At 42.8% G+C, this 22604-nt stretch overlaps 1 protein-coding gene across 3 annotated transcripts in view; it reads left to right on the forward strand.

The window, feature by feature from the left end:
- Positions 1–22604, forward strand: part of cyth1a (cytohesin 1a) — a 132343-nt gene that overhangs the window by 16841 nt on the left and 92898 nt on the right. Inside the window, exon 1 of one of the 3 annotated variants that reach the window (XM_090197390.1) lies at positions 2473–3128. The exons of 1 other annotated variant lie outside the window; for it this stretch is intronic. In XM_090197390.1, the coding sequence (XP_090053516.1) occupies positions 3050–3128 (79 nt within the window). In that variant the 5' untranslated portion in view covers positions 2473–3049. Of the gene's footprint in view, positions 1–2472; positions 3129–22604 lie in introns of those variants that run through there. One more of the 3 variants, XR_016486080.1, reaches the window with a different exon arrangement.

Consider the following 22604-nt stretch of genomic DNA (forward strand, 5'->3'; position numbering starts at 1 on the left):
CCAAATTGCACCCTATTCCCAATATCCATCCTTCAAACTCAACTCTGGACTGGAAGCCAGTTCCACTGTGTTTTTCATTGCTCCCCTCTAATCAGGGACTGATTTCGACCTGGGACACCAGGTGTGTGAAATTCATTATCAGGTAGAACAGAAGACCAGCAGGCTCCTCACCTCGTAAGGTAAGAGTTGAATACTGCCCTGTATAGTGCACTACTTTTGACCGTGGTCCATTTGGGATGTCGACCCTGGTCTGGCGTCAGTGTTGGAGTCTTCCTCCCGTGGTACAGTCAGGCAGGGCTCTGGTGAAGGATGCCACTCATGTCTTCATTACCACCCCACTGTCACAGCATCACCTCCTCCCCCCACCCCATGGCCCTCAGTCAGTATGTAAGGCTGCTCCTGCTGCTCGCGACACAGCCTGATTGGCAGAGAAGGAGGGGATGAGGCACCTGATTGGCAGAGAGGGCGGGATGAGGCACCTGATTGGCAGAGAGCGCTGGATGAGGCACCTGATTGTCAGAGAGGGCGGGATGAGGCACCTGATTGTCAGAGAAGGAGGGGCTGAGGCACCTGATTGGCAGAGAGGGCGGGATGAGGCACCTGATTGGCAGAGAGGGCGGGATGAGGCACCTGATTGGCAGAGAGGGCGGGATGAGGCACCTGATTGGCAGAGAGGGCGGGATGAGGCACCTGATTGGCAGAGAGGGCGGGATGAGGCACCTGATTGGCAGTGAGGGCGGGATGAGGCACCTGATTGGCAGTGAGCGCTGGATGAGGCACCTGATTGGCAGAGAGCGCTGGATGAGGCACCTGATTGGCAGAGAGCGCGGGATGAGGCACCTGATTGTCAGAGAGGGCGGGATGAGGCACCTGATTGTCAGAGAAGGAGGGGCTGAGGCACCTGATTGGCAGAGAGGGAGGCATGAGGCACCTGATTGGCAGAGAAGGAGGGGCTGAGGCAGAGTGATGGCTACTTGTGTTTAAGAATTAGAGTGTTTGACACTAGGTGAGTGAATGACACCAGGTGAGTGATTGACAGATGGTAGAACTCACAGTGACAGTTGATTATTGCTGGCTTGTCTGCCGTGGGAAGGTAAACTGGGCTGCACTCCCCAAAGAGAAATAGAAAGCGAAATATGAATGCAGGAACCAAATGTCATTTGAATCAAAGGAGTCAAATCCCGTTAGCACTGTGAATCTGGATTTATGTGTGTGTTTATTACTGTGAAGAAAAGGCCCCTTGTATATGTCCCAAGTGTGATTTTTTTTTTGTGAGTAACTGCAATAGAAGAGAAGAAGAAGATCATAATCACAACAAATGAATCACAGATTCTTGTCCAGGAACAAATCATTTCTTTTTAACCTGTTGCCAAGCAACAATGAGTACTGGATTTGTACATAAAGGCTGTGTTCCAATGGGACCCTATTACCTACATAGAACACTACTTTTGACTCAAGTCAAAAGTAGTGCACCGTGTAGGGGATAGGGTTCCATTTGGGACGCATGCAAAGGCATTCATAAACCAATCCTGAGGAAGGATAAAACCAAAACAGAGGAATGAATCTGATGCACTGCTTTAGACACAGTAACCACAATATCTGTACATCTTATCCAGAACTACTTACAGGAGCAATTACAGCTGAGTGCCTTGCTCAAGGGCACATCGACAGGTTTTTCACCTAGTCTGCTCAGGGAATCGAACCAGCGACCTTTCGGTTACTGGACCAACACTCTAGGCTGCCTGTAGTCGATTAGCCCGGTCCCAGATCTGTTTGGCCTGTATAGCCAACTGCTATGGTCCAATGTCATGTTTTGGAATGACAATGACCATAGGACAGCACGAACAGATGTAGGAACCAGGCTAAGACATCTGTGTGTGTGTGTGTATGACGTCTTGCTTTAAATGTCTATACACACAGACAATTGCGAACGTTTCACGTTTTTCAGATAGGCATGTTGAAGTATATATCTTGGTCAATGTCGTGCAGCTTTTGACAGGTTATTTCAGTATACCACTTTCATATAAGAGTGTGGGATGGTTTAAAGAATCCAAGGTCCAATAAGCCTTGATTTGCTGGACATACGGTGCTTCCCAATGTCCTCTCCTCCTTCCTGAGGTGTGCCCTTGTTCCCTTCTCTCCACACATTTAAAAGCACTGGATTGGTGTAGTTATTGGTTACATGGAGTTCTCATATACCAGTCATTTCAAGGGATGTGACCCAAGAGTCTAGATAAAAGTCTATTAAAAAACACCCCTTAGTATTCTGACGGATGACTAAATATTCCTATAAACATGATCCTTTGAACTGCTTCAGGTCTTGGTGCTGCAGAAAATATTGATGTCATCACGGGTGGTGTTTTTCAATGCATCTGTTTGTGTTGAGAGAGAGAGAGAGAATGTGCCCATAAGGTGAGTTAATATGTGCTCCTACACACAGCCTGAGAATGTGTTTGTGTGTGCAATATGTTTAGTCTAAGAATATCTTGCAGAGTTACTGTGCAAAGTAAGAAGGGAGCGCAAGAGACACACAGCGAGAGAAAAGAGGCTCAGAGAGAGGGAGCAGAATAGAGGAAGAGAGAGAGGGAGCAGAATAGAGGAAGAGAGAGAGGGAGCAGAATAGAGGAAGAGAGAGAAAGCAGCAAAGAGTTCAGCTGCGGCTACTGAAGAGAAAGGATAGAAAGACTGAGTTCCAGAAAGAGAGAGAGAAATAAAGGAGGAGAAGAGGGTGAAGGAAAAGTGCTTTGACTGCTTGAAGTCCCAGTGACACACACCAGGACCTGAGGAGGAACGTGTTCCATGGACGGCAGCCGTCGGCTGAGGAGGCAGACGAGAAGGAGCGAAGAAGGGGATGAGGAGAGCTCTCTCTCTTTGTCTCTCTGGAAAGAAGGGAGACTGGCCTTCACGACAACTGATCCTCTCTCCACCTCCGTCTGCCGAACTGAATCACAGGGAACGAAAGAGAAAGCCCCTCAGACACTCTCACACCCACACTAGTACACTAAGAATCCTTCCCCCCATCCACACACACAGTTTTGACTGAGCCGTCATGGGGACAGTGAGCGAACTTTGCGCATCCAGTTTCCAAGCGTTCCTGCATCCTGCGGTGAAGGATCCGCCTCCTCCAGGTAAGATGGGCTGCCTTGGGAACCAACTATGTGGACTAGACAGCCTATGGTCAACAGATGATTGATGGTTGTCTTGTTGCCTGCCTCTGTTAATGTATTCATGGTGTCGCCACAGTCAGCAGGATATGGGGAAATGTCATGTTCCACTTTGGTTGAATTTCATTATCAGGTGCCTTGGGTTCATTTTCATATTGTAGATAATGTACCTATGTAAATGAGAGTTGCTCTCTCTCTCTGAAATACTTGATCGATGTGATCATGTTACTATTTGATCAATGTTTTGTTCATGTGTCTCTTGGAGATGTACAGTATGATACTCTGTTACCCTTCTGAACAACACAGAAAGCATGTTAGTTTGCCTTTCTGTGTTGTTCAGAAGGATCAGTTAGTTTGTCTTCCAGTGTTGTTCAGAAGGCTTTGTTAGAGTTTGTCTCCCATTGTTGTTCAGAAGGATATGTTATTTTGTCTTCCAGTGTTGTTCAGAAGGATATGTTATTTTGTCTTCCAGTGTTGTTCATAGGGATATGTTAGTTTGTCTTTCTGTGTTGTTCAGAAGGATATGTTAGTTTGTCTTTCTGTGTTGTTCAGAAGGATATGTTAGTTTGTCTTTCTGTGTTGTTCAGAAGGACAAGTTAGTTTGTCTTTCTGTGTTGTTCAGAAGGATATGTTAGTTTGTCTTTCTGTGTAGTTCAGAAGGATCAGTTAGTTTGCCTTTCTGTGTTGTTCAGAAGGATCAGTTAGTTTGTCTTTCAGTGTTGTTCAGAAGGATCAGTTAGTTTGTCTTTCAGTGTTGTTCAGAAGGCTTTGTTAGAGTTTGTCTCCCATTGTTGTTCAGAAGGATATGTTATTTTGTCTTCCAGTGTTGTTCAGAAGGACATGTTATTTTGTCTTCGAGTGTTGTTCAGAAGGACAAGTTAGTTTGTCTTTCTGTGTTGTTCAGAAGGACAAGTTAGTTTGTCTTTCAGTGTTGTTCAGAAGGATATGTTAGTTTGTCTTTCTGTGTTGTTCAGAAGGACAAGTTAGTTTGTCTTTCTGTGTTGTTCAGAAGGATATGTTAGTTTGTCTTTCTGTGTTGTTCAGAAGGACAAGTTAGTTTGCCTTTCTGTGTTGTTCAGAAGGACAAGTTAGTTTGTCTTTCTGTGTTGTTCAGAAGGATATGTTAGTTTGTCTTTCAGTGTTGTTCAGAAGGATCAGTTAGTTTGTCTTTCAGTGTTGTTCAGAAGGATCAGTTAGTTTGTCTTCCAGTGTTGTTCAGAAGGATATGTTAGTTTGTCTTTCTGTGTTGTTCAGAAGGACAAGTTAGTTTGTCTTTCAGTGTTGTTCAGAAGGACAAGTTAGTTTGTCTTCCAGTGTTGTTCAGAAGGATCAGTTAGTTTGCCTTTCTGTGTTGTTCAGAAGGATCAGTTAGTTTGTCTTTCATTGTTGTTCAGAAGGATCAGTTAGTTTGTCTTCCAGTGTTGTTCAGAAGGATATGTTAGTTTGTCTTCCAGTGTTGTTCAGAAAGATGTTAGTAAGAGTCTGATAATATCAGATGCCAGATTACATTTCTCATTGGATGAGAGGGCAACAATAAACAATCGTCTGAACAGGTGCAGCCATTGGAATGGGTGTTGGTTCCTTGACAAAATGTGTGTGTGTGTGCTTGTGTGTGTGTGTGTGTGTGTGTGTGTGTGTGTGTGTGTGTGTGTGTGAAGCATGAACACGTGGCTTCCCCAGAGGTAATAACAAACCACTGGGACAGAGATATCTGTAGCTAATGAGCTGGTTTCATTAGTGTTCAGTTTAAGACCTTTCTCCCTCTAAACAGAGCAGTAGTGGAGTGAGCCCAGCTAATGCCATTAGTGAGAGCACATGTAATCCCTGTAGCACCTACCCACACACACTGCCAGAGGAAATAGGCATACCTTCTGACAGTAAGCATCTCTGTAACTAGCTCACTAAATCTAGATCTCACACCATCAATACATGGACCCGTAAACAAATGCCTATACAATCACAGATACCTCCACTGGCTTCCATCCCAGCAGACACAATGACATACAGCTTTAACACACCTCTGGCCTCTCTTCTTTTACTGGTCCTATATTGAGACAATAATAGGTTACTGTACCTTTAATTACTTTGGGCTTCAGTCTCTTTGTGGGCGTGGTTTCAAATCCCACTGCTGCCACCAAATGTTTAGAGTGTACAAAACAGGTTCTTGCCCTTCTTTCATTGGAAAATTGCTGTGTCCTCATAGACAAAGGGCACCGCGGTAGTGTTAATTTAGGATAATTTCCTAAACCCAGATTACCAGGGTCCGTTGCTCCTCTATAATCTATCATCACAAACTAGGAGGTTAAGATAGTAGTTTGTAGCCTCTCCAGTGAATCAGTAATGGGTGACGGGGTTTGTTTATCCACGCCATCTGTCTCTCCAAACTTCAGATTTCATTTTCATTCTCTTACTGTAAGTCTCAACAAGACAGACGTATTAGAATGTGATGGTGCCAGAGTGATATTGTGAAAGGACGGTAGGGGTGGAGGGGCAAGTCATGTGTTGTTACTCTATCACCTTGAGAGCAAGTGCCTCAGGGGAATTAGTTGTCCTGGGGATAATCATTTGGGACTGTTTGGTAGCTTTTTGACATTTTAGTCATTAACAGACACTCTTATCCAGGGAGATTTATTTACAGGTGCAATTAGGGTTGAGAGCCTTGCTCAAGGGCACGTCAACAGATTTTTCACCTAGTCGGCTTGGGGATTCGAACCAGCAACCTTTCGGTTACTGGCCTGACACTCTTAACCTCTAGGCTACCCGTGGCTGTGTGGGAGAGTGTTGTGTTGACATCGCTCAAGGCAAGGGCTTTGTTCTTCAATGTGCTAGCCCCTTAGCAGCTGATAGCGTGCAGCAGACCAGGGTGGTTACAGTGGGGAAGTGATGCTGATTGTGATGTTGAAATACCTGAGTCAGCGCTGGTGGCTATGTGTGCAGAGAGAGAAGAGACTCTTTAGGACAGGGGACAGTGGGGACGTCTGAACTAGATTTTCCTGGAACTAAGACAGCTGTGACCACGGTAACAATCGTAGTTGTCACGACAACATGTGCAGCGGGCAAAAATAGGAGAAATGATGTCACATTGATGTCCTAATAACATCATAATAATGTAATTTCAACCAGTTTAACTGTGATGATATTATTTCAACCAGTTTTGCCCAGGTGGCCTGAGGACCTGGTTGTACCATGGGGCAGAATGGGCAATGTTAGGATATTAGGTCTGTTGTTAGGTTTCAGTCAGTTACATCATGGCAGCAAGCTGATCTCTTATCCCACATTTCTTCAAACTGGGCTGAATCATCATTGCTCATTGGGTTGGACTTGGGCTCCGCACAGGTCATCACCAGCCTGATTCAGCTTACCAACCAGCTAGGGTTGGAGCAAAAACCTATACAGGAGGGTATCTCTCCAGGAACAGGGTTGGAGAGCCCTGATTTCACCCATGGGATGACTCAGTCACAACCATTTCCATGTTAGTGCACCACAATAGTACGTACACTTCACCATTCATTTGTCAGACAGAGCATGGTTCAGGTCGCTAATGTTTTTCCCTTGTAATTGAGACAGTGAATTTGAAAGACATGTATGATATCATATGACTCATCCTTAATTAGTGGAAGGATCATCAGGACGATGAAAGACTGATTCTTAATTAGAGGAAGGATCATCAGGATGATGAAAGACTGATTCTTAATTAGTAGAAGGATCATCAGGATGATGAAAGACTGATTCTTAATTAGAGGAAGGATCATCAGGATGATGAAAGACTGATTCTTAATTAGTGGAAGGATCATCAGGACGATGAAAGACTGATTCTTAATTAGTGGAAGGATCATCAGGACGATGAAAGACTGATTCTTAATTAGAGGAAGGATCATCAGGATGATGAAAGACTGATTCTTAATTAGTGGAAGGATCATCAGGACGATGAAAGACTGATTCTTAATTAGTGGAAGGATCATCAGGATGATGAAAGACTGATTCTTAATTAGTGGAAGGATCATCAGGATGATGAAAGACTGATTCTTAATTAGTGGAAGGATCATCAGGACGACGAGGGACCCATCCTAGAAGTGTGGGGGGCTTGGGGATAATTAGGATTTTCATCTCGGGGCAATTAAAAGTCTCTGTCTACATTCCAAATGCACCCTATTCTCTATGTAGTGCACTACCCATAGCACGCTGGTCAAAGTATTGCACTATGTAGGGAATAGGGTGCCATTTGGGCCTCTGTGGCTGTCTTGTCTGAGGCTCAGAGGCAGGTGTTTGACTCTAATAGCTCCTCTGCCGCTAGACGTTTGACATGGAAGTTGGTCCTCTGGGATCAAAGCCAAGCCGGGGGCAGCTGTGGAGAAGGAGATGTGGTTGCTGGCTTCTGCTCTGGGTGCACAGAAACTTGTATGTCAGCAGTATGCATTGTGTTAAACTAGACTAGGAAATGTGCTTTAATCAGCCGCCTTCCTTCCATTTGGTGGCAGCGGTGGGATCCAGACAGTGGGCAACATCTCCAGCAGAAAGGCCCAGTATAAAGGATGTTAGCAGCTGGCTGCATGATACTTTATGATAGTATTATAGGTAGGTATAGATATGATGATTAGAATCATATATTTGATTCCTCCATGATTTTTTTTTTTTTTTTACCTTTATAGGCAAGTCAGTTAAGAACAAATTCTTATTTTCAATGACGGCCTAGGATCAGTAGGTTAACTGCCTGTTCAGGGGCAGAACGACAGATTTGTACCTTGTCAGCTCGGGGGTTTGAACTTGCAACCTTCCGGTTACTAGTCCAACACTCTAACCTGCCGCCCCATGAAGGGCCCATGATGATTAGAATCATATATTTGGTTCCTTCATGAAGGCCCTATGATGATTAGAATCATATATTTGATTCCTCCATGAAGGCCCTATGATGATTAGAATCATATATTTGATTCCTCCATGAAGGGCCTATGATGATTAGCATACTGTCTGTCTTGTATACAGTTGATAGGCCATGTTGATTTGATTGTATTGCCATAGGTTGGTTTTTGGACTGCCTCCAATGGTTCATCAATGCACACAGTGCAAGTCCAGGCACCTGTGCACTGCAGTGGCAGCAAGACCAGGTCTACTGAAATAAGCACCGTTTGGATGTATTTCAGTGACATTTTCCACCTCAGCTTCTGTAGTTGGTAAAAGTAAGGAATCCGATGCTGGTAATGTAGAGAAGTGAATGTATCTAATGCCGAGCCAGACAGAGACACCAGACTGTCTGTCAGACACTTCAAAGAGACTTGAATGTGGGAATCCAAACAGAAGCTCATAGAATGTACAAAGCTCTGGCTTTTCAAAAGTACAGCCTGCTTGTCTGCCTGCCTGCCTGCCTGCCTCATGTTTCTCTCTGTGTGGAATGAAAGGAGATGAGCACACAGAGGCTTGGCTGCTGGGTGTAAATACCTCCTTCCTAACAGAGGGAAAGAGAAGGAAATTGGCCCAGCGTTTAAACATATGAGTCCTCTTTAGCCTGATACATTGCTTTCATGTCTATCACTCAGACTGGTAACGTTACCTATAGAGCAGTCATGTCTATCACTCAGACTGGTAACGTTACCTATAGAGTAGTCATGTCTATCACTCAGACTGGTAACGTTACCCATAGAGCAGTCATGTCTATAACTCAGACTGGTAACATTACCCATAGAGTAGTCATGTCTATCACTCAGACTGGTAACATTACCCATAGAGCAGTCATGTCTATCACTCAGACTGGTAACGTTACCTATAGAGTAGTCATGTCTACCACTCAGACTGGTAACGTTACCCATAGAGCAGTCATGTCTATCACTCAGACTGGTAACATTACCCATAGAGCAGTCATGTCTATCACTCAGACTGGTAACATTACCTATAGAGCAGTCATGTCTATCACTCAGACTGGTAACGTTACCTATAGAGTAGTCATGTCTATCACTCAGACTGGTAATGTTACCTATAGAGCAGTCATGTCTATCACTCAGACTGGTAACGTTACCTATGAGCAGTCATGTCTATCACTCAGACTGGTAACGTTACCCATAGAGTAGTCATGTCTATCACTCAGACTGGTAACGTTACCTATAGAGCAGTCATGTCTATCACTCAGACTGGTAACGTTACCTATAGAGTAGTCATGTCTACCACTCAGACTGGTAACGTTACCTATGAGCAGTCATGTCTATCAGTCAGACTGGTAACATTACCCATAGAGCAGTCATGTCTATCACTCAGACTGGTAACGTTACCCATAGAGTAGTCATGTCTATCACTCAGACTGGTAACATTACCTTTTGAGCATTCATGGGAGAAACTCCCCAAATACAGGTGTGCCAAGCTAGTAGTTCATACCCAAGAAGACTTGAGGCTGTAATCACTGCCAAAGGTGTTTCAACCAAGTACTGAGTAAAGGGTTTGAATACTTCCGTAAATGTGATATTTAAGTTTAGAATTTTTTATGCATTTGCACAAAAAAACAACAACCTGTTTTTGCTTCGTAATTATGGGGTATTGTGTGTAGATTGATTAGGGGGGGGGGGGGGGAATGATCAGTTTTAGAATAAGGCTGTAACGTAAACAGAATGTGGCAAGAGTCGAGGGATCTGAATACTTCCTGAATGGACTGTATATAAGTGATTCTATTGTCTTGTCCCATGTTAGATTACTGTATATCCCTGTGACCTACAGCAGGGGAATGTAGAATGTCTTGTCCCATGTTAGATTACTGTATATCCCTGTGACCTACAGCAGGGGAATGTAGAATGTCTTGTCCCATGTTAGATTACTGTATATCCCTGTGACCTACAGCAGGGGAATGTAGAATGATTGTCTTGTCCCATGTTAGATTACTGTATATCCCTGTGACCTACAGCAGGGGAATGTAGAGTGATTGTCTTGGCCCATGTTAGATTACTGTATATCCCTGTGACCTACAGCAGGGGAATGTAGAATGTCTTGGCCCATGTTAGATTACTGTATATCCCTGTGACCTACAGCAGGGGAATGTAGAATGTCTTGGCCCATGTTAGATTACTGTATATCCCTGTGACCTACAGCAGGGGAATGTAGAATGTCTTGTCCCATGTTAGATTACTGTATATCCCTGTGACCTACAGCAGGGGAATGTAGAATGTCTTGTCCCATGTTATATTACTGAATATCCCTGTGACCTACAGCAGGGGAATGTAGAATGTCTTGGCCCATGTTAGATTACTGTATATCCCTGTGACCTACAGCAGGGGAATGTAGAATGTCTTGGCCCATGTTAGATTACTGTATATCCCTGTGACCTACAGCAGGGGAATGTAGAATGTCTTGGCCCATGTTAGATTACTGTATATCCCTGTGACCTACAGCAGGGGAATGTAGAATGTCTTGGCCCATGTTAGATTACTGTATATCCCTGTGACCTACAGCAGGGGAATGTAGAATGTCTTGTCCCATGTTAGATTACTGTATATCCCTGTGACCTACAGCAGGGGAATGTAGAATGTCTTGGCCCATGTTAGATTACTGTATATCCCTGTGACCTACAGCAGGGGAATGTAGAATGATTGTCTTGTCCCATGTTAGATTACTGTATATCCCTGTGACCTACAGCAGGGGAATGTAGAATGATTGTCTTGGCCCATGTTAGATTACTGTATATCCCTGTGACCTACAGCAGGGGAATGTAGAATGTCTTGGCCCATGTTAGATTACTGTATATCCCTGTGACCTACAGCAGGGGAATGTAGAATGTCTTGTCCCATGTTAGATTACTGTATATCCCTGTGACCTACAGCAGGGGAATGTAGAATGATTGTCTTGGCCCATGTTAGATTACTGTATATCCCTGTGACCTACAGCAGGGGAATGTAGAATGTCTTGTCCCATGTTAGATTACTGTATATCCCTGTGACCTACAGCAGGGGAATGTAGAATGATTGTCTTGTCCCATGTTAGATTACTGTATATCCCTGTGACCTACAGCAGGGGAATGTAGAATGATTGTCTTGTCCCATGTTAGATTACTGTATATCCCTGTGACCTACAGCAGGGGAATGTAGAATTATTGTCTTGACCCATGTTAGATTACTGTATATCCCTGTGACCTACAGCAGGGGAATGTAGAATGATTGTCTTGACCCATGTTAGATTACTGTATATCCCTGTGACCTACAGCAGGGGAATGTAGAATGATTGTCTTGTCCCATGTTAGATGACTGTATATCCCTGTGACCTACAGCAGGGGAATGTAGAATGTCTTGTCCCATGTTAGATTACTGTATATCCCTGTGACCTACAGCAGGGGAATGTAGAATTATTGTCTTGTCCCATGTTAGATTACTGTATATCCCTGTGACCTACAGCAGGGGAATGTAGAATTATTGTCTTGTCCCATGTTAGATTACTGTATATCCCTGTGACCTACAGCAGGGGAATGTAGAATGATTGTCTTGTCCCATGTTAGATTACTGTATATCCCTGTGACCTACAGCAGGGGAATGTAGAATGTCTTGGCCCATGTTAGATTACTGTATATCCCTGTGACCTACAGCAGGGGAATGTAGAATGATTGTCTTGTCCCATGTTAGATTACTGTATATCCCTGTGACCTACAGCAGGGGAATGTAGAAGGATTGTCTTGGCCCATGTTAGATTACTGTATATCCCTGTGACCTACAGCAGGGGAATGTAGAATGTCTTGGCCCATGTTAGATTACTGTATATCCCTGTGACCTACAGCAGGGGAATGTAGAATGTCTTGTCCCATGTTAGATTACTGTATATCCCTGTGACCTACAGCAGGGGAATGTAGAAGGATTGTCTTGTCCCATGTTAGATTACTGTATATCCCTGTGACCTACAGCAGGGGAATGTAGAAGGATTGTCTTGGCCCATGTTAGATTACTGTATATCCCTGTGACCTACAGCAGGGGAATGTAGAATGTCTTGGCCCATGTTAGATTACTGTATATCCCTGTGACCTACAGCAGGGGAATGTAGAATGTCTTGTCCCATGTTAGATTACTGTATATCCCTGTGACCTACAGCAGGGGAATGTAGAAGGATTGTATTGTCCCATGTTAGATTACTGTATATCCCTGTGACCTACAGCAGGGGAATGTAGAAGGATTGTCTTGGCCCATGTTAGATTACTGTATATCCCTGTGACCTACAGCAGGGGAATGTAGAATGATTGTCTTGGCCCATGTTAGATTACTGTATATCCCTGTGACCTACAGCAGGGGAATGTATAATGTCTTGGCCCATGTTAGATTACTGTATATCCCTGTGACCTACAGCAGGGGAATGTAGAATGTCTTGGCCCATGTTAGATTACTGTATATCCCTGTGACCTACAGCAGGGGAATGTAGAATGATTGTCTTGTCCCATGTTAGATTACTGTATATCCCTGTGACCTACAGCAGGGGAATGTAGAATGATTGTCTTGGCCCATGTTAGATTACTGTATATCCCTGTGACCTACAGCAGGGGAATGTAGAATGTCTTGTCCCATGTTAGATTACTGTATATCCCTGTGACCTACAGCAGGGGAATGTAGAATGATTGTCTTGGCCCATGTTAGATTACTGTATATCCCTGTGACCTACAGCAGGGGAATGTAGAATGTCTTGTCCCATGTTATATTACTGTATATCCCTGTGACCTACAGCAGGGGAATGTAGAATGATTGTCTTGTCCCATGTTAGATTACTGTATATGCCTGTGACCTACAGCAGGGGAATGTAGAATGATTGTCTTGACCCATGTTAGATTACTGTATATCCCTGTGACCTACAGCAGGGGAATGTAGAATGATTGTCTTGTCCCATGTTAGATTACTGTATATCCCTGTGACCTACAGCAGGGGAATGTAGAATGTCTTGTCCCATGTTAGATTACTGTATATCCCTGTGACCTACAGCAGGGGAATGTAGAATTATTGTCTTGTCCCATGTTAGATTACTGTATATCCCTGTGACCTACAGCAGGGGAATGTAGAATTATTGTCTTGTCCCATGTTAGATTACTGTATATCCCTGTGACCTACAGCAGGGGAATGTAGAATGATTGTCTTGTCCCATGTTAGATTACTGTATATCCCTGTGACCTACAGCAGGGGAATGTAGAATGTCTTGGCCCATGTTAGATTACTGTATATCCCTGTGACCTACAGCAGGGGAATGTAGAATGATTGTCTTGTCCCATGTTAGATTACTGTATATCCCTGTGACCTACAGCAGGGGAATGTAGAAGGATTGTCTTGGCCCATGTTAGATTACTGTATATCCCTGTGACCTACAGCAGGGGAATGTAGAATGTCTTGGCCCATGTTAGATTACTGTATATCCCTGTGACCTACAGCAGGGGAATGTAGAATGTCTTGTCCCATGTTAGATTACTGTATATCCCTGTGACCTACAGCAGGGGAATGTAGAAGGATTGTATTGTCCCATGTTAGATTACTGTATATCCCTGTGACCTACAGCAGGGGAATGTAGAAGGATCGTCTTGGCCCATGTTAGATTACTGTATATCCCTGTGACCTACAGCAGGGGAATGTAGAATGATTGTCTTGGCCCATGTTAGATTACTGTATATCCCTGTGACCTACAGCAGGGGAATGTATAATGTCTTGGCCCATGTTAGATTACTGTATATCCCTGTGACCTACAGCAGGGGAATGTAGAATGTCTTGGCCCATGTTAGATTACTGTATATCCCTGTGACCTACAGCAGGGGAATGTAGAATGATTGTCTTGTCCCATGTTAGATTACTGTATATCCCTGTGACCTACAGCAGGGGAATGTAGAATGATTGTCTTGGCCCATGTTAGATTACTGTATATCCCTGTGACCTACAGCAGGGGAATGTAGAATGTCTTGTCCCATGTTAGATTACTGTATATCCCTGTGACCTACAGCAGGGGAATGTAGAATGATTGTCTTGGCCCATGTTAGATTACTGTATATCCCTGTGACCTACAGCAGGGGAATGTAGAATGTCTTGTCCCATGTTATATTACTGTATATCCCTGTGACCTACAGCAGGGGAATGTAGAATGATTGTCTTGTCCCATGTTAGATTACTGTATATGCCTGTGACCTACAGCAGGGGAATGTAGAGTGATTGTCTTGGCCCATGTTAGATTACTGTATATCCCTGTGACCTACAGCAGGGGAATGTAGAATGATTGTCTTGTCCCAGGCTGGGCTCCAGCAGCACCCATCTAGTCAGGAGGCCTGTATTTCACGCACCCTTGCTGCATCCCAAATGGCACTCTATATTCCCTATTTAGTGAACTACTTATGACCCATAGAGCTCTGGTCAAAAGTAGTGCACTATATAGGGAATGTAGGGAATAGGGTGCCATTTGGAAATCATCAGCTGTCATCAGTCACACTCTGGAGCCCTTGACAGCCCTGATGGACCCTTCAGGACACATACTAATGTGTGTGTGTGTGTTAACATTTCTGTATGTGTGTTCATGTGTTTATGAGTGGGCCGCAGTACAGTGTTTTGACATCTACCATAGACCACACTGCTCCAGGCTCCTAATAAGAACAGCACAGGACTCATTATCTTGCGATAATACTCTAAATAATACCACACTCCTCACCATGAACCATAGCATCAATGGATAATCATAACATCTGGCTGAAATGGCATCGCTTCAACAGTGGGACTGGGGGAATACTGGTTCAGCTCAATGATTCTTGAGTTACTTCATAAGCATACTGAGCTTTCTACTGTATAGTATAGGATATGTGCTTGTGATGCATAAAGTATAGTTTGTCACAACACACATGTGCATGCCTACACACACACAATTCAGTCCCATTCAAAATCCCAAATCCAACTTCTGGTCCCCACAAGTATAGTTAAACACGTCCACACACTCAGGCATGCCTCTGCCTGGGGATTCATTCCAGGTTAATATCTCTGTCTATGTTGCATTCAGCTGATACACCCCAGACTCATCTCTCTATGACATCACCAGCACCCAACAAAGAATAGTGCAGTGCCTGATGGGAAAATAAATACACTTTTAGAAAATAAAACCGTATGAGGCAATTAGGTAAACGACTGCATATTCTCCCCGGGGACTGTCTCAATAGTTTTATTAATGTGCTTATCTTTCATCATAATTTGTGCTACTCTTGCATGAGGTAATATCTTTATTTTCCCATTATGTTGGCCTGGGAAACAGTAATACATACAAATGTCCTGAAGAGGTCAGTCTTTCCATTTGGGATGTTTGGGCAAAGTTAAAAGAGCTGAGTGTTTTTAGTGGGTTTAATGTTAATGTCCCTCTCCAGCCTCTAGGCCATCAGGCTGCTGATTATCCTGCACACCTGTCAACATTGTCATGGGCAGCAGCGCCTCATGACACTCACCTGGACTCCATCACCTCCTTGATTATCTTCCCTATATCTGTCACTCCCCTTGGTTCTTTCCTCAGGTGTTATTGACTCTGTTTTCATGTCGGTGTGTTGTGTTTTTTTGTTTTGTTTAAACAATCACTCCTTGAACTTGCTTCCTGACTCTCAGCACGCTCGTAACAGTTAACCCATTTTAGTGTGTCAATATGCTCTATAAGCCTCGTTCAGATTGGTCCAGTGCTACTGCCAACTCCTTGGCACCTTGGGCTTGTGTCACACTCAATCACAATGTCCCAAGCCATTATACAATGTGTCCTTGTGAACCACACTGTACTCTGCACACTAACCCTTGTGATTTCGGAGGAATTGCAACAGGGCCGGGCTCATTGTCAGAGTATATACATTTATCACCATGGATACTTCATTTCCACACCACCTCAGCTGCATGAGAAAATACTATGGCTCTGTCCCAAAAATGGCACCCTATTCCCTATATAGTGCACTACTTTAGACCAGAGCCCTATTCCCTATATAGTGCACTACTTTAGACCAGAGCCCTATTCCCTATGTAGTGCACTACTTTAGACCAGAGCCCTATTCCCTATATAGTGCACTACTTTAGACCAGAGCCCTATTCCCTATGTAGTGCACTACTTTAGACCAGAGCCCTATTCCCTATGTAGTGCACTACTTTAGACCAGAGTCCTATTCCCTATGTAGTGCACTACTTTAGACCAGAGTCCTATTCCCTATATAGTGCACTACTTTAGACCAGAGCCCTATTCCCTATGTAGTGCACTACTTTAGACCAGAGTCCTATTCCCTATATATAGTGCACTACTTTAGACCAGAGCCCTATTCCCTATATAGTGCACTACTTTAGACCAGAGCCCTATGGGTCCGATGCTGGACATAATGTAAATGTCAGAGAGCGGCCTTGCTCCCGTTGAAGCCAGGGTGTTGAGTCCTGAGGCCTGCCTCACTATGGGCATGACACCTCCAGTACAATCCCACCTGAATCAAGTCATACAGGGCATGGTGATTATTTTAACCAGTTGAATATAGGTCTGTTTGTTCTGACCAGATAAAGGGCTGATGATGTTTTTACCAGTTGAATCAGGTGTACTTCTACAGTGGAACTGGCTGGGGACTAGCTGGCTGGGGACTAGCTGGCTGGGGACTAGCTGGCTGGGGACTAGCTGGCTGGGGACTAGCTGGCTGGGGACTAGCTGAGGACTAGCTGAGGACAATGGGGGGGGGGTACGTAAGGAGAGGTTTGGATTCATTCCCTTTCTTCCTCGAGCATCCATACACATACCATGTGATGTGGGTTTTCTCATGATGCTCAGCTCAGTTAGTCAGTGAGCACTGTGTCCACACAGACAGAGATCGCTCAGATAGAGCAGGCTTATGAGGCCTGTTATATTAGGAGTTAAGACAGACCTGCACAGTGCCTCTCTCTAGTCTGACATGAGAATAATGGCCTGCACGGTGCCTCTCTCTAGTCTGACATGAGAATAATGGCCTGCACGGTGCCTCTCTCTAGTCTGACATGAGAATAATGGCCTGCACGGTGCCTCTCTCTAGTCTGACATGAGAATAATGGCCTGCACGGTGCCTCTCTCTAGTCTAACATGAGAATAATGGCCTGCACAGTGCCTCTCTCTAGTCTAACATGAGAATAATGGCCTGCACGGTGCCTCTCTCTAGTCTAACATGAGAATAATGGCCTGCACGGTGCCTCTCTCTAGTCTAACATGAGAATAATGGCCTGCACGGTGCCTCTCTCTAGTCTAACATGAGAATAATGGCCTGCACGGTGCCTCTCTCTAGTCTAACATGAGAATAATGGCCTGCACAGTGCCTCTCTCTAGTCTGACATGAGAATAATGGCCTGCACGGTGCCTCTCTCTAGTCTAACATGAGAATAATGGCCTGCACGGTGCCTCTCTCTAGTCTGACATGAGAATAATGGCCTGCACGGTGCCTCTCTCTAGTCTGACATGAGAATAATGGCCTGCACGGTGCCTCTCTCTAGTCTGACATGAGAATAATGGCCTGCACGGTGCCTCTCTCTAGTCTGACATGAGAATAATGGCCTGCACGTTGGCTCAGCCCCCTTAGTCCCACTAAGCCCTGTAATCCACTGGCCTGATACACATTTCATCCTCAAATGCGTTTTCACAATGTGATATCGTGAATGTGTGTAACACTGTCTGTACTGATGAGGCTAACGTGCAGTAGCAGCAGTAGTAGCCTAGGTCCAAGTGAATGTGTATCTCTGGGAGTTGTCCACTGTTGTTGTGTATAGGGCTGTGTTTAAATGTATTGCCCTGTATTTTCTGGGGTTTTACATCCAGCTGTTTAGCTACGGAACACTATATATTATGTCTAAGAACTTTAGTAGATATGAGCCTTCAGAAATACTTCCCAAATATTTCATAACTTTACTGGCCAACATCTACTGTCACGTTCCAAGAATACCAGGATGACACACACACACACACCACACACAATACACACACACACACACACACACACACACACACACACACACACACACACACACACAATACACAATACACAACACACAATACACAATACACAACACACAATACACACACACACACACACACACACACACACACACACACACACACACACACACACACACACACACACACACACACACACACACACACCAGCATACCAGCAGACATGACCTTGATGTTGGAACAATACAAGGAACAATAACATTCAACTAATAGCCATGCGTCCACCTGTCCAGTTGTGAAAACAAACTAGAGTGAAACAGTGTGAAAGTTGAATGTGTTTGTGAGGTTTTCCATTGTTCAGTGTAACAGTGTTAGTCTTTATAGTGTTTGTGAGGTTTTCCATTGTTCAGTGTAACAGTGTTATAGTCTTTATAGTGTTTGTGAGGTTTTCCATTGTTCAGTGTAACAGTGTTATAGTCTTTATAGTGTTTGTGAGGTTTTCCATTGTTCAGTGTAACAGTGTTAGTCTTTATAGTGTTTGTGAGGTTTTCCATTGTTCAGTGTAACAGTGTTATAGTCTTTATAGTGTTTGTGAGGTTTTCCATTGTTCAGTGTAACAGTGTTATAGTCTTTATAGTGTTTGTGAGGTTTTCCATTGTTCAGTGTAACAGTGTTAGTCTTTATAGTGTTTGTGAGGTTTTCCATTGTTCAGTGTAACAGTGTTAGTCTTTATAGTGTTTGTGAGGTTTTCCATTGTTCAGTGTAACAGTGTTAGTCTTTATAGTGTTTGTGAGGTTTTCCATTGTTCAGTGTAACAGTGTTAGTCTTTATAGTGTTTGTGAGGTTGTCCATTGTTCAGTGTAACAGTGTTAGTCTTTATAGTGTTTGTGAGGTTTTCCATTGTTCAGTGTAACAGTGTTAGTCTTTATAATGTTTGTGAGGTTGTCCATTATTCAGTGTTATAGTCTTTATAGTGTTTGTGAGGTTGTCCATTGTTCAGTGTTATAGTCTTTATAGTGTTTGTGAGGTTTTCCATTGTTCAGTGTAACAGTGTTAGTCTTTATAGTGTTTGTGAGGTTGTCCATTGTTCAGTGTAACAGTGTTAGTCTTTATAGTGTTTGTGAGGTTGTCCATTGTTCAGTGTTATAATCTTTATAGTGTTTGAAGTTTTCCATTGTTCAGTGTAACAGTGTTATAGTCTTTATAGTGTTTGTGAGGTTGTCCATTGTTCAGTGTTATAGTCTTTATAGTGTTTGTGAAGTTTTCCATTGTTCAGTGTAACAGTGTTATAGTCTTTATAGTGTTTGTGAGGTTTTCCATTATTCAGTGTAACAGTGTTATAGTCTTTATAGTGTTTGTGAGGTTGTCCATTGTTCAGTGTAACAGTGTTAGTCTTTATAGTGTTTGTGAGGTTGTCCATTGTTCAGTGTAACAGTGTTATAGTCTTTATAGTGTTTGTGAGGTTGTCCATTGTTCAGTGTAACAGTGTTATAGTCTTTATAGTGTTTGTGAGGTTTTCCATTGTTCAGTGTAACAGTGTTATAGTCTTTATAGTGTTTGTGAGGTTTTCCATTGTTCAGTGTAACAGTGTTAGTCTTTATAGTGTTTGTGAGGTTGTCCATTGTTCAGTGTAACAGTGTTATAGTCTTTATAGTGTTTGTGAGGTTTTCCATTGTTCAGTGTAACAGTGTTATAGTCTTTATAGTGTTTGTGAGGTTTTCCATTGTTCAGTGTAACAGTGTTAGTCTTTATAGTGTTTGTGAGGTTGTCCATTGTTCAGTGTAACAGTGTTATAGTCTTTATAGTGTTTGTGAGGTTGTCCATTGTTCAGTGTAACAGTGTTATAGTCTTTATAGTGTTTGTGAGGTTTTCCATTGTTCAGTGTAACAGTGTTATAGTCTTTATAGTGTTTGTGAGGTTTTCCATTGTTCAGTGTAACAGTGTTAGTCTTTATAGTGTTTGTGAGGTTGTCCATTATTCAGTGTAACAGTGTTAGTCTTTATAGTGTTTGTGAGGTTGTCCATTGTTCAGTGTAACAGTGTTAGTCTTTATAGTGTTTGTGAGGTTTTCCTTTGTTCAGTGTAACAGTGTTATAGTCTTTATAGTGTTTGTGAAGTTTTCCATTGTTCAGTGTAACAGTGTTATAATCTTTATAGTGTTTGTGAGGTTGTCCATTATTCAGTGTTATAGTCTTTATAGTGTTTGTGAGGTTGTCCATTATTCAGTGTTATAGTCTTTATAGTGTTTGTGAAGTTTTCCTTTGTTCAGTGTAACAGTGTTAGTCTTTATAATGTTTGTGAAGTTTTCCTTTGTTCAGTGTAACAGTGTTAGTCTTTTTAGTGTTTGAACTTTTCCTTTGGTCAGGTTGTAGTCTACAGTACACTGGTTTTATAACACCATGGTCAGGTTTTAGTCTACAGTACACTGGTTTTATAACACCATGGTCAGGTTGTAGTCTACAGTAAACTGGTTTTATAACACTATGGTCAGGTTGTTGTCTACAGTACACTGGTTTTATAGCACCATGGTCCAGTTGTAGTCTACAGTAAACTGGTTTTATAACACTATGGTCAGGTTGTTGTCTACAGTAAACTGATTTTATAACACCATGGTCAGGTTGTAGTCTACAGTACACTGGTTTTATAACACCATGGTCAGGTTGTAGTCTACAGTAAACTGTTTTTTATAACACTATGGTCAGGTTGTAGTCTACAGTAAACTGGTTTTATAACACCATGGTCAGGTTGTAGTCTACAGTAAACTGGTTTTATAACACCATGGTCAGGTTGTAGTCTACAGTAAACTGTTTTTTATAACACTATGGTCAGGTTGTAGTCTACAGTAAACTGGTTTTATAACACTATGGTCAGGTTGTAGTCTACAGTAAACTGGTTTTATAACACTATGGTCAGGTTGTTGTCTACAGTAAATTGGTTTTATAACACTATGGTCAGGTTGTAGTCTACAGTAAACTGATTTTATAACACTATGGTCAGGTTGTTGTCTACAGTAAATTGGTTTTATAACACTATGGTCAGGTTGTAGTCTACAGTAAACTGATTTTATAACACCATGGTCAGGTTGTAGTCTACAGTAAACTGATTTTATAACACCATGGTCAGGTTGTAGTCTTCAGTAAACTGGTTTTATAAGGAAGCTTTATTCATGACTTTTTACACTTTTTTCCAGAAAAATGCATATTTCCTTGGATGTAATCTGACCAGGTAACAACCAAAATGACATATGTCCCATGACGAGTTTATCTTCTCATGATAAATACGTTGTTACTAGTTGGTTGTAATTTGGTTATATGATGTCTTCTCAACTAGTTTTCAACCAGAAAACGTCATTAAAGATGCATTTGAAAATGTTGGTAGACAAAGATGCTTTACAGTTGTACATCATTGAGAGAACAGAATTGAATTTGCCCTTTTCAGTAATGGAATTATTTCCTGCTTATTTAGACCAGTAAGCAGCCACATGATTTAATGTCCTAAAACAAAGACCTTTCTTTACACTCTATCAGCAGCTGTGACATTTACATAATATTTACATAAACATCCAGTTTACATCAGATTTACTGAAGTATCCTCTTTGCATCTGTTAATGTGGATCAAGGAGAGGATGAGTATGAGTGCAACATATTTGCAGTTTTGCCTACGGTTAAGAATGTCAGAATCCTAGTGCATTTTGGTATGAATAAGGTAAGGGCTCTTTTCCTATCGCTTGTCTTTGGGTTTATGCAGAGCTTAAGGGGTGAACTGCTTACAGTGAATTGGATCATTGTTGGAACCGGTCAACAAACACACACAGAGTAGTACATTGTCATCATGTCTATCTCAAGTTGGCATTTAGGAGCACAACAGGGTTGTTCAGTGAATATCCCCCAAAGGAGGATTCCCATGCTGTGGCTTAGTGGTGACCAACATGGGACAAAGGTGGTATTTGGACTTTAAATGAACAACAACTTCAAAATGCTTTATAGCATTGCTAGATGCTTCACAAGTCATTTACAAGTAAAGTCATACTAGAAAGTTATGTTTTGTTTTAGGTAGAACTCAATATGTGTTTAATTATGTGTGGCACATGCGTGGTCCCTCTCCCATATAGGCTTATTCTCAAACTGAGATGCTGAAGAGAAAATGGCCGAACCCCGGGCCTAGGGCCCATAGACACGTCTGTCGATGTGAAAGGATCAGACCAATACACACCGTGTGGTAGTAGCTCTGCCTAGTCCTCTCATAGACGTGGTGGTACATTTACTGTGTGGCTTGTAGGCCTGCTCTGAGTCATGTAGTAGAACTAGACCTTGTAGGCCTGCTCTGAGTCATGTAGTAGAACTAGACCTTGTAGGCCTGCACTGAGTCATGTAGTAGAACTAAACCTTGTAGGCCTACTCTGAGTCATGTAGTAGAACTAGACCTTGTAGGCCTACTCTGAACCATGTAGTAGAACTAGACCTTGTAGGCCTGCTCTGAGTCATGTAGTAGAACTAGACCTTGTAGGCCTGCTCTGAGTCATGTAGTAGAACTAGACCTTGTAGGCCTGCTCTGAGTCATGTAG

Source organism: Oncorhynchus mykiss, chromosome 13 (assembly GCF_057628025.1).
Source record: "Oncorhynchus mykiss isolate SJ-2025 chromosome 13, ASM5762802v1, whole genome shotgun sequence".
NCBI lineage: Eukaryota > Metazoa > Chordata > Actinopteri > Salmoniformes > Salmonidae > Oncorhynchus > Oncorhynchus mykiss.